We start from the raw sequence: 12,197 nt of genomic DNA on the forward strand, positions 1-12,197 counted from the left end.
CAGGGTTCTTCAGTAATTATTACTAATCTAGGAATTATGGTAGCTCCTGCCTGCCTCCACTGAGATCTGGGCCACACTGTGCTGAACATTGTACAGACCCTGCTTCAAAGGCCTGACAATGCAAGCAGCCAAGACAGAGGTTGGCAGAAAGTGCACATTGTTACCTGCACTTTACAGACAGGGAACTGGGGCAGAGAGAGAGATTAAGGGGCAGATTTTCCAAAGGCCCCCCCGGCTCTCCTGAAAAATCCAGCCCCAAGGTCATCCACGAAGTCTGCGGCCAAGCCAGAATTGGAACACAGATCTCCCCATCCTGTGTCTTAGCCCTGAGACCATCCTTCCTCTTGTAAGCATGTTCCCTCCCCCGGGTGAGCCGCTCACTGTGCACGCGTATCATGCTGGGCTACGACGGGGTGAAATACAACCAAACTGGAAACCCCCACAACTGTGAACCTGTGTAAGTTGATCTGATCACATGGATGGAGAGGAGCAAAATACCAGTGAGATTTCATGGGTTTCCACTCCAAAGCAGGAGCCTCTTCAAGGGAAATGGGCCCAGTTAAAAAACGGTCAGCACTTAATTGAGATGAAGATCCATTTGCACCTTGAAACAGGCAGAAATTCTAACCTTGGTGCAGTTTGGTGCAACACCATCTGCCTTGCCGACCCCCCCGCAAAAACCAATGTCCCTGAATCACAAAACAGCTGTGGGCAAAACCACACCTTTTCCAAAATTTCACACCCCCTCCCCTGCACCCCAATCAACATTTTCAGCACCACCCAGCACAGCCCGCCCTGTGCGGGGCAGGCTGGTAGAGACAGACTCACATCCCTGCCCTGCTATGTTCCCATGTGGCATGGCACTCCAAGAGTTAAGATAGTTTCCCTTTGGGGCTCATAGGTGAGCTAGCAGATGTCCTGAAATCTCTCCTTGTCTCAGTCTGAAAGCCCAGCTGTTATCTGTCTTCCCCCAGCACCAGGCAAGCAGTAAATCTCTCCAATCCTTCAGTAAACATGTCACCTCCTTGAGCCTCCAACCGTCACCTCAACGGCAGGGCTGTCAACAAGACAGATTCCCTATTTGCCTTGTTTACTGCTTTCATCCCTAGCTGGCCAGGGCTAAAAATGCAGATGGTCACATGAGAAGGGGCGGTCAGGGTGGTGGCTGAGTGCCAGAGTCCTTTGTGGTCAGGGACAGGTAAGGACCCAGGATGGGACGCACACCACTGGTTGGAACAGCCCCCAGCTCCAAAAGATGATGGGGCCCGATTCTCCCCTCACGCCTGTGTCACTTTCACTCTGGAGTCACTCCTGCTTTACGCCAGTGCAAGGGAGAGGAGAATCCATGCAAACGCACACCTTGCCTTCTAGAGGCGCAAGGAGCGCCCTTGGCTTCCATTCTGCTGGGGCTTCCTGGGCCCTTTGAGAGCCCCGCCCTCCCAGCACAGAGGGGAGAGCAGGCTCATACCAAACAAGCACCAGATGCATTTGGACTCCCCTGTAACGCCCATGGGCCTACAGTCCATACCAGGGCAGCACACAATCAGATACCAATATCTAGACTAGGCTTCAGACTGCCCATGGGCAGGGGCCATGTCTGCCTCTATTCTGTACCACACTGACACATCCCCCCTGCCAGCCAGGGAAGACATGTTTTCCTGGCTCTGTCTACAGCAGAGGAAACTGAAGCTCGGAAAGTAACATTTTCTAAAGTGCTTAAGTGACTTAGGAACATCAATCCCAATGCATTCTGGGCTCCAAGCAGCCAGGCACTAGCCTGGCACTGAACGGTCCCAAGTTCAGCTCCCTTCTCTGCCACAGACTACTTCCAAGTGTGACCTTGGGCCAATCATTTAGCCTCCTTGTGCCTCAGTTTCCCATCTGTACCCTGGGGGTAGCAGCCCTGCTCTGCTTTACAGGGGTGTCAGGAGGATAAACACATTAAAGACTGTGAGATGCTCAGATAGGAAGATGACGGAGTCAGATAAGTATCTTAGAAATCTACCCTTCCTTTAGCCCCCAACAGCCAAACATGATCAATTGGGCAGAGGGCACTTGAGTCCTCCTCTACAAACCCATGAGCCGTAAGCCAGGGCCAGACTGAAAAGAGGGTGCTTTCCCTCTAGCCAGCAAGCAGAGGAAGTGGCAAAGCAAGGCAGGGAAGACATGCCTCTCTCTCTGACTTTCCTGAGACGTGCCCACGCACAAACACGGATGCAAAATGACGGATTCCCTGGTGCTCGCCACCTTTTGCCTCCAGCACCCATTAACATATTTCACTCCATAAAACTATTTAGACTCGCGGGGAAATGCAATGAAAAGTTGTTGTTAGAGGGGGAAAAAAAGAAACCCCGGAGATACTGGCTGCCATGTAAATGATACTGAGTCCTGGAGCCAGAGGCACAGAAAGTGACTGGAGCCCTTTATCTCCAGTCTGTCACACTGGCTCATGCTCCTTGCCAGATGCCCCATTGCAGCCGCATTCACAGTGGTTCAGTGTTTGCTATGGGGCAGGGAGCTAGACTGGGTGCTTTACCTGAATGCCAGAATCCGCAGCAAGCAAAGTGGCCCCCGGCATGGGGCCAGATCCTCAGTGGGTGTGAATCAGTGTGGTTCCCTCACCACGGCCAGTTTATGCCAGCTGTGGATCTGGCCCGAGAGGAAGTATTAATGCTAACCCAGATCAGGGCCATCTTAGGCGTGTGGCTGGAATCAGTTTGAGGGTACACTGGAGAGAGGGTGAGATCATTGCTTGGGGCCACAGAGCGTAGGAGGACAAGGTGGCTGTGATTCTCAGTGGCCCCCAGGCTCCTTCACACACACCCTGGGAGCGTGAAGGGCACTTGGAGGAAGCGTAAATGTAATTTATACCAGATTTAAGGCCCCTTTGTGCTACTGGAGCGGCATAAAGGGGCCTTGGTGTAAATGGGAATCAGACCCTTGCAGCACGGTGAGTCAGGGAGAGAGGGATGGGAAAAGGCAGGGCCAGCAGACACACAGCGAGTGGGCTCATACTCAGCTGTTGTAAAGGGATGAATCCTGCGGCGCTGCACCGGTTGACACCAGCAGGGAAAGCGGCCAGCCAGCTCTCAGGAGAGGTGAGTGCTGATGAAGTTCCCTTACCCCAGCCCTGCAGAGAATGTTTGCCCACCTGCTGCGGGCACGTGCCTCCGCCCAGACCCACCTGTAGGCAGGAATAGAGGCTCCGTGCTCCAATCAGCCCTTGTTCTCTCTACCGAGGCTGCTGTCGAGCTAGACAGATAGTGCCAGTTGTGAGGGCGGCTTTTAGCTCTGGCCCTGCAGCGATGGGCACGTAGTAAATGCATGTACTCAGACAAACCATGGTACTGCCCTTTGTCCAGCAGCGTCTGTGCTGAGAGCTCCCAGCTCGTTCCACCAAACAGCTTGCGGAAGCATCACTAAACCAAATTCCAGCCCGGGGGTGGGGGATGAAGTGTTCCCTGCCCTATCTCCAGTCCCCTTTGCAACATGCATGAACATGCTGCCAGAATGCGAATGGTCGACACGGTGCTATCGATCAAGGCACGACCTCATTGCTGCGAGTCATACAGAAAATTAGCTGCTTACACCAAAGGACCTACAGGCAATCACAGCCATTCACAGGCAGAAGGAGGGGTCACCCAGTCACCCGTTGCAGCTTGGGCTCTCAAGCCTTGGATGGGTTTGAGAGCCCGAGCCACAACATCCCTGCTGCTAACGTTAGCACCCTAGCGCAAGGCCCACTTCCACAGCTCGGTTTACCGCCCTGTCAAGACGCAGTATAGACATGGCCTCGCTGAATCTGGGGTGGAACTTGAGCAGTTAACCCATTAAATACTGAGTTGCTGTGACTTCACTCCTGTTTTAACTTCAGTGTTAGCCACTGTGGGTTAAGAACGTGCCTTTTATTTGCAGGGCGGACACACGCTGCATGGTGGTGGGTCTGTGCTCCCAGAAAACAGCGCCAAGCACCTCATTGGCTCTAGGTGGAGCAGGTAGAAGGGACACGGGGATGATGAGAAAAACAGTGCACAGCAGAGAGGGATGGAGTGAGAACGAAGGCACACACATTTCAGTGGGTGTGAGGGGGTGTGCAAACAAGCGCGTCTGCAAACATCTGAGTGTGTGTGTATTAAAGCATGGCTGGGTGTGCACTCACATACATGCAGATGAGCGTGATTTGTACAGTGGTTACAGCAGATCTGCGTGTGGCACATAGAGGCTACAGCATATGTGTGTGCATGGAGAACACCATGTGTAGGTGCACATGAGTGTAAGACTATGCTCACAGTCATGCCCAGTGCACCGCTGAACTGACAGTTTTCGAAAGAGCCCCGTGTCTGTCTGATCTGGGTTGCTCGCCTGGACAGTTTTCGAAGCATGGTCTACTTGAAAGACACGATGCAACTCACGCTGTGGCATTCCCAGCTGCGTGTAAAGCATTAAACACTGAACAGGAGCAGAGGAGGCTAAGAGAGATTCCTGGCTGTCAGCTCCCATTTCAGAGGAGAATCAAAGGCAGCTCCACACCAATAGGGAGCAGAACTAGGCAGATCTGAGAGGCTGGAAGAGGAAACCAAAAGGAAACATTTTTAAAGCTGCTCCAAGTAGTATGAATGTCTTGAATATTTTCTATCATCTAGTGGGCTGGAGGCACATTTCCATGGTGCTGCCTCCCTACCCGGCACAACTCTCTAACCTGTTTGAATGCATTTTTTAAATAACCCATTTTAAACGGGTTTTCTCAAGGCAATAAAAAAGAAGACACCAACGACTCAGAGAGGATCTGTGCAGATAAGTCTCGCTGATGCTGCGGTGGTGTAATAGAAACTTACGAGCAAACAAGAGGAAGAATTAGTGCAAAGGGAAATTAATGCCTAAGGGAAGGGCTGTTTGGGGGGAAGGGGACCTTGAGGAGAGAGCAGAAAGGCCCCCAAGGGAGGAGAGGGGAACTGGAAAAGGAGCTCTAGGGATGTGGTTAGTTAAGTGCAATCTATGCTATTTTACTGCTCATGGGAGATGCGGGATTCCACAGCTTCCCCACCCAGCAGACAACATATCCCAGTCCTGCCCTGCCACAACCCCTGCTATTCCTGTCCTGAGCGCCCTCTGCCCTGCCAACGTACGTCAGTCCTGACCAGCAGCCCTCCCTGCTATTCCAGCCTCACACCTTCCACCCTCCTCTGCCAATGCACATGGCTTACAACCCATATAATACATGCCTGCTTCTCCAGTCCCTGGCTCCCAGACAGTCCTCCCCATGTACCCTAATCCTGACCGGCAGTACCTCCTCGCTAGCCACATCCTTCGTTCCGGCCCAGCTCTGCTAGTGCACCCTAAATTTGATCTACAACACCCCTGCTATTCCAGCCCTGGGCTCCCCACACAGCTCTGCCAATGCACCTCAGTCCCCACCTACAGCACCCCCGGATATTGCAACACTAGACCCCCCACACACACACACACCCCTCTGCCACATCACCTCTTTCCAGCCCCATCCTTCTGATCGTCTCTGTAGGGTAGAGATCGTGAGAGCCTGAGCCCAAAAGCACTGGTAAGGGTACGGTTCATGATATGCACAAATGCCCACAGAGTTGCATGGGTCATAGGATGGCAATCTAGGCCCTGTTGCATGAGTCCCATCTGACCCCAGACGTCCAGGGCTGTCTCATCTCCCCTTACCCAGCAGAGTGACCCATGAACACCAATGACAAACCCCACCGGGCTTCTTCCTGCTGCTCCCGTTATCTTAGCAGGCTGCTCCCATCTAGTTTCACCTTCCCTCCCTCCCTGGATACCACAGCGCCCCTTGTTACCCAGTCACAAAGGGCCCCCTTCTGCCCTTCCTTCCGGCGCTGGCCTTATGGGGCTTCGCTCCAAACCCCTCCCGTTCCCACCTCGCCTCTTACTTGTGCATTTCTTGATGTTGCTGCCCTTCTTCAGCGCATGCCGACTCAGCTTGCAGTGGAAGTTGTCCTCCCAGAACTCAGCAAACCAGATGTTCCGCCGGTTATTGTCCAGCGTCCGGCTGGAGAAGTATCGGTCGAAACCTGCCAAGGGAACAGGAGAGGGAAGCGTGAAATCCCAGAGCCAGCCGGAACAGGCGCAGCTAGGTCTGAAACAGGCTGGAGAGGGAAGAGGCAAGTAGGTGAAGGGACCATTCCAGGCAACCACAAAGATCCAGTGGGCAGAAAGTGACAGAGTGGCTAGGGAGAGGCATCATCGCAGGCTGCAGTGGGAGATGAAAGCCTTCAGCAGCCCCTCCCATCTCTGCATTCTGCAAGTCTGGACCCAAGGGTTGCATGCACTGGGGTAATATTTAGGCCATTTGGCCAACTTGTAGCTTAGAATGAGGGAAGGGAACTGGGACCAGCTGGGACAGGCTCTGGGAAGGGAGGATTCTGGGCCGGTTGATATAAATGGACTTTGGAGGCGTTGCCATGTTTTACACCAGCCAAGGATCTGGCCCTCTTGAGTATATGAGAGAAGGGAGGAGAAGACCTGGACTTGGATATTTCACAGAATCATAGAAATCCAGTCTGTAAGGAACCTCAGGAGGTCATCTAGCCCATCCCCCTGAGCCGAGGCTGGGCCAAGTAAACCTAGACCACCCCGACAGGTGGTTTGTCCAACCTGTTCTTAAAACCCCACAATGACGGGGATTCCACAACCTCCCTAGGTCACCTGTTCCAGTGTTGAACTATCCTTAGACTTCAAAAGGTTTTCCTAATATCTACCTTCAATCTCCCTTGCTGCAAACTGAGCCCATTGCTTCTTGTTCTACCGTGGGCGGACATGGAGAACAGTTGCTCACCTTCCTCTTTACAACGACCTTTTACTTAGAAGGCCTGTTATCAGGCCCCTCCTCAGCTTTCTCTTCTCTAGACTAAACTTGCCCCCGTCTTTCCTCCTATATCACGTTTTCTAAATCTCTTACTTTTGTTGTACTTGTGGCACCTTAGAGACTAACCAATGTCTCTAAGGTGCCACAAGTCCTCCTTTTCTTTTTGCGAATACAGACTAACACGGCTGCAACTCTGAAACCTTACTTTTGTTGCTCTCCTCTGGACTGTCTCCAATTTGACCACAGTTTCTTCAAGTGTGGTGCCCAAAACTGGACACAGTACTCTAGCTGAGACCTCACCAGTGCTGAGCAGAGCAAAATGATTACCTCGCATGTCTTCCCTATGCCACTCCTGTTAACTGACCCCAGAATGACATTTGCTGCAGCATCACATGGCCGACTCAGTCATTTAGTTCTTCACCGCAGCCCACAGATGCTTTTCTGCAGTACTGCTGCCAAGCCATCTATTCCCCCTTTTGTATCTGGGGATTTGAATTTTTTTTCCTTCCTAATTGAACTACTTTGCACTTGTCTGTCTTGAGTTTCATCTCGTTGATTTCAGACCCATCCTCCAATTTACCAAGATCATTGTGAAGTCTAATCCCTGTCCTCCACAATGCTTGCAACCCCTCCCAGTTTGTGTCATCCGCAAGTTCAATAAGCGGACTCTCCACTCCCCCATCCAAGTTATAAAGGAAACTGAATGCTATTAGACCCAAGACAGACCCCTATGGGACCCCATTAGATAGAGTCTCCCAGTTTGACAGCAAACCATTGATAACTATTCTTTGAATATGATCTTTCAACCAGTTGTGCACCCACCTTATGGTAATTTCATCAAGATCATATTTCCCTCATTTGCTTATAAATGCAACAGCATAAATAACCCACAATACTTCCTACATCCCCCAGTGGGCAAGATAAGGTTACTGCAAGCAGCTTGACATGAAGCCTTCCAGAAAACAAAACAAAAACCCCAGGAGTGTACTGGCCCAGTACATGCAATTGTGTCTCCTTGAACCGCTGCAGTAACTCTGCAGCTTATTATCTCACAATTAAGGTTTATTTCCCCCACACTCCAACCCCAAAACTGGCCCTTTTATGCAACTGCAGCTCTTGGAATGGATTCTGGGTACAACCACATGGGAGAAAAGCCTGTACTAGACCCTCTGCCCTCCCCTGGAATGGGCCATGAGAATAGTATCTGCCAAGGCCCCATCTGCCAATGGGTGCCATTGGGATTAACACATAGGGTCAGATCCTGATGTCCCCTTATGCAGGCCCAGAGAGAACTGTTGAGGTCCCACTGCTTATGGGGGCAGGATTCCAGGAGCCTGCAAAGGGAAATCAACCCCATACCATGCCCCCACAGAGCCCATGGCGGGAGGGCTACCTCCACTGAGGATCCCGAGGGGATGTGGGAGGCAGGAGAGAGGTAAGGGAGGACCTGAGGCAGATGTCAACCCCTCCACGGATCATCTAGAGGGCTGCTGTACCGTTTAGGAGGGAGGGTTTCTTCTCCCCTCCCAGCCCCACAACCTGGTGGCTTAGGCTGTCCATTAAGACGGTTTCCCCCAATGCATGGGATGCAGGGGACAGAGTGTAGGTAGACTCTCAGTCGGCTTTTGTTACAGTCCCTTGCAAGAAGCAAGAGCCAAGATAAAGGAGGGTTGAGAGAAAGCCCAGAAGAGGCTGGGAACAGCAGGTAATTAGGCAAGGCAGTGGTGGAAGAGAATTCAGTGCAACAAGGTGCAAGGCACGGCGTGCTGGAAAGAACAATGTGAACCACCGCTACCCAGTGATGGGGTCTGAATTACCTGTAACCTCTCAGGGAAAAAAAAATCCAGGTGCCATTGTGGAGGGGTCTGCTCTCTGCTTTGAAAAGCCAGCAAGAAGCATTCAAGGCACCAAGAACAAGACGGGAAAGATTAGGGCATTATAGGAACTGACAGTACCATTCTCCCGCTAAATGCCATGGGGCAACTCCCCAGCGGGTGCAAACTGGCACAGCTCTCGCCGTCAGTGGAGCTACGCCGATTTACACCGGCCGAGGATCCGTTCGGTCACGTAGTTAGTTGTGCTGACTTTCTCTCAAAGGAGAGGGCAAGGATGATTAAAGGCATCCGAGTGGGAGAGCGCAAAGGGCATCTGAAGCGGGAAAGAAGAAAAATGTGACAAAAGACAAGCACGATGGAGGGGCTGAAATAACGCAGCGCACAGAGAAGGCCAATCAGGCTCCTGTTTCGCTGATTTCCCCAAGAGCCCCATGACAGATGTTTCAAGTGCTCAGAACCAGCAGCTGGGGCAGATGTTGGACAGAGCTTGGCACACACGCTGCTCGGTGGAAAAGCTGGCCCGGACGGTGGGTTCTGCACATGTCGAAGTTTGCTGGCCCTGCTGCGCAGCGTTCTGCATGCCCAGATCTCACAAAGGCAGAGCAGTGTCGCCATTTTACAGATGGCGTAAATGAGGCAGGGTAAGGAGACGCAACTGGCCCACGGTCACACAGCGAGTTGACAGCAGCATTAGAACCCAGGTCTTCTAATTCCCAGCCCTCAACCTTACCCACCCCCCCGGCAGCCTCCCATTTGTCACGCCGGAGTATGTCTCCACAGCTGCTGGGAGGGCACTTCCCAGCACAGGCAGACAGACATACACCACGTGGCCACGGCAGCACAACTCAAGCTAGCCACCTGAGCACAAGCCCAGTGATACGAGTCAGGTCCTGGCTCTCTGCCTCCCTTTTCTGTTTCACCTGCCTTTGAAACACCAGGTCCGGGGAAAGGCACTATCTTAGAATCATAGAATATCAGGGTTGGAAGGGACCTCAGGAGGTCATCTAGTCAAAGCAGGACCAATCCCCACCTAAATCATCCCAGCCAGGGCTTTGTCAAGCCTGACCTTAAAAGCTTCTAAGGAATCTTGTCACCACAGTGCCCATGTGACTCCCCTGATGTCAGTGGGAGTCGTTTCGTTCGTGCAGCGAGACAGACGCTGATCCTTGGACCACATGTCAAAATGCAGGTCCCTGGGGTAACATCTGCCCCCAGGTTCCGATTCAAAGATGCCACAAAGCGTACGCAGGTCTGGACACTGAGGGCCCCCCGCTGTGCCCCTGGCCCTTTCACCCCATTGCTCTGCAGCCACTGCTGCAAAGGGCAGAGAGCATCAGTGTCCCGCCCCCAAGCCTCGGGGAGCAGCCGTCAGAAGCTTTCAGCACATCAATGCGCTTGGCGGTTCGGTCTCTAGACGAGTTAGTGATTGACGGTGGGGAGCGTAATGTGCCCTGACAAGCTCTGTGTCTCTCAGGCATTGTGCTGAGCAGGGAACAAACAAGGGAAAGGAAATTGGAGTCTTCAATGTAATGGGGAGCTGCTGCCCATGGGAGAGGCAAAGGGGCCCATGGGGGATACAACGCAGGACCTAGTAACCACATGGCTTCATATAATATTGATCCCCTGGGTTAGGGGTACTCAGCAGATCCCAAGCTCAGATTCAGACCTAGGGTTTCCCAAAGTTCAGGGGAGCGTTGGGAGCCAATGCTTTGGTTCAGATCATTATAAAGGTGGAGCCAGCCACAAGGCACCCAGCCAGATCTGGCTGGGACTGGGAGCTTCAGGATCTTTGGCTCAAGAGCTGAGGAGCCACAGAATAATTATGCTTTAAAACAGTTATGCTGTGATGGCAGCAGGATATGCACTGGCCAAGTCAGGAGCTCTTCACACTACACACACCCCAGTTGCTGCATCTTCCACCCCACCCATCTCTGCCCCTCTCGTGGCAGCTCCTGGAAGGGGAAATCCCAGCCACTCCACTCTTATGCCACGCAGCAGATGCAGGGAGCGCAGCTCCCAGCACTTCCCGCAGCGCTAACAAGTTTGCACAACATCCTGTGCACTCCCCAACAACCAGTGCTCTGCTCAAGTCTTGAGCATAACGAGTGGGGCATGGCTCAGCCCCCGGAGCCCTGAGGGTGGCACGGGAGGCTCCAGCCACGGGTGACTGATGTCAAGTATCACTGATGGATCCGCTGAGTAAGATATCGCCTTTGCTTCGTGCTCTAAGTTACTCAGTCATGTTGCAGAGTGCTATTAAACAGCTGCCCTCTTCCACTGCAGAGGTGGCTGCGTTTCAGTGGTGGGCGGTCACTCCTGTGAGATTATGTTGTCCTTCCACAACACCTTCTATCCACATATCTCACAGCACTTTCCAAACACTCCTCAACTAGTCCTCCGACCCACCCAAAGAGTCAGGCATTAACATCTCTGTTTTACCGGGGGGGGGAGGGGGAGGGGGGAGCGAGGAACTGAAGAGAAGGGAAGTAAACTGATTTACCCAAGGTCACACAGCCAGACAGTGGGAGAGCTGTGAATAGAACCCAGGAGGCCCCCCTGTGCTCTAACCACTGGACCATGATGCCGTTCAAAAGGCCAGATCCACAGTGCTGCTGGCAAGGGGCAAGGGCCCAGCTGAGGGTCTGGCCCACAATCTGCAAAGCTCACAGGGGTCTTTATGCTGCCGGGGTTCTTGCTGCTATCACAGTGCTGTGTGACGGTGCCCAGACTGTCATGCAGGAGCTTCTTATTGCCATTCTCCATGATGGCAGAGGATGTACAGAACCCGGGAAAGCTGCTGGCTTTGCAAGCAGTGCCTTGGCAGGGTCCTGGTCTACGTTACCACCTCTGACAGCGGCTGAGCAAACACCTCGGCCAAAGAATTGGGACTGCACCAGGAAGGGGGAAAGGGCCTCAGCCTCAGCACTGAGCAGGGGAGAGCCAGAGTGGAGCCGTATCCCCCATCTCAAGGGAGCTAACAAGAGGGGGTGGCCCCTTTAAGGCTGAGCTGGTTGGGCATGGAAGATGGGGGTGTTTCAAGCTTCCCAAGTGTGAATGCTTTCCTGGATGGGGAGCCTGGCATTAGGGTAACGGACCTGCTAATTGTACAGCTCTCACCTTGTGCGGAGATGCCCTCAGCTAAAGTTCAGCGGCCACCCAACCAGAGCAAACGAATGATGATACTTTATTGAATAATTCACTGCAATACTCCTGATAATGCCTTCATTTGCCAGCCTTTCATCCACTTCGCTTGGGATCCATCACTCACCGTAAAGCTTCAGAATAATTACTGGGTTCTTCTAAAGGAATTCTCTAAGCCGAGCACATGAGAGAGAGGGAGGCAGAGGCTCTCTGCATTCTGGAGCAGCACAGAAATCCATTTTCAGCTCTTCCTCCTCCCCTAGGGACTCTGCCTAGCACCCCTACCAACAGGGCACGGAAATCCAGTTCCAGCGTTCTTCCTCCCACTGCCCAGGGCTACATCTAGATTTCTTCCCAGGTGGGCACTTGCCTTATTC

The 12,197-nt window shown here is 52.7% G+C and overlaps 1 protein-coding gene across 1 annotated transcript in view; it reads right to left on the bottom strand.

The window, feature by feature from the left end:
- GRM4 (glutamate metabotropic receptor 4) overlaps positions 1-12,197 on the bottom strand; it is a 167,380-nt gene that overhangs the window by 49,282 nt on the left and 105,901 nt on the right. Inside the window, exon 5 of the mRNA XM_077839576.1 lies at positions 5,910-6,050. Within this exon, the coding sequence (XP_077695702.1) occupies positions 5,910-6,050 (141 nt within the window). The remainder of the gene's footprint in view (positions 1-5,909; positions 6,051-12,197) is intronic.

This window comes from Eretmochelys imbricata, chromosome 21 (genome assembly GCF_965152235.1).
Source record: "Eretmochelys imbricata isolate rEreImb1 chromosome 21, rEreImb1.hap1, whole genome shotgun sequence".
Lineage (NCBI taxonomy): Eukaryota > Metazoa > Chordata > Testudines > Cheloniidae > Eretmochelys > Eretmochelys imbricata.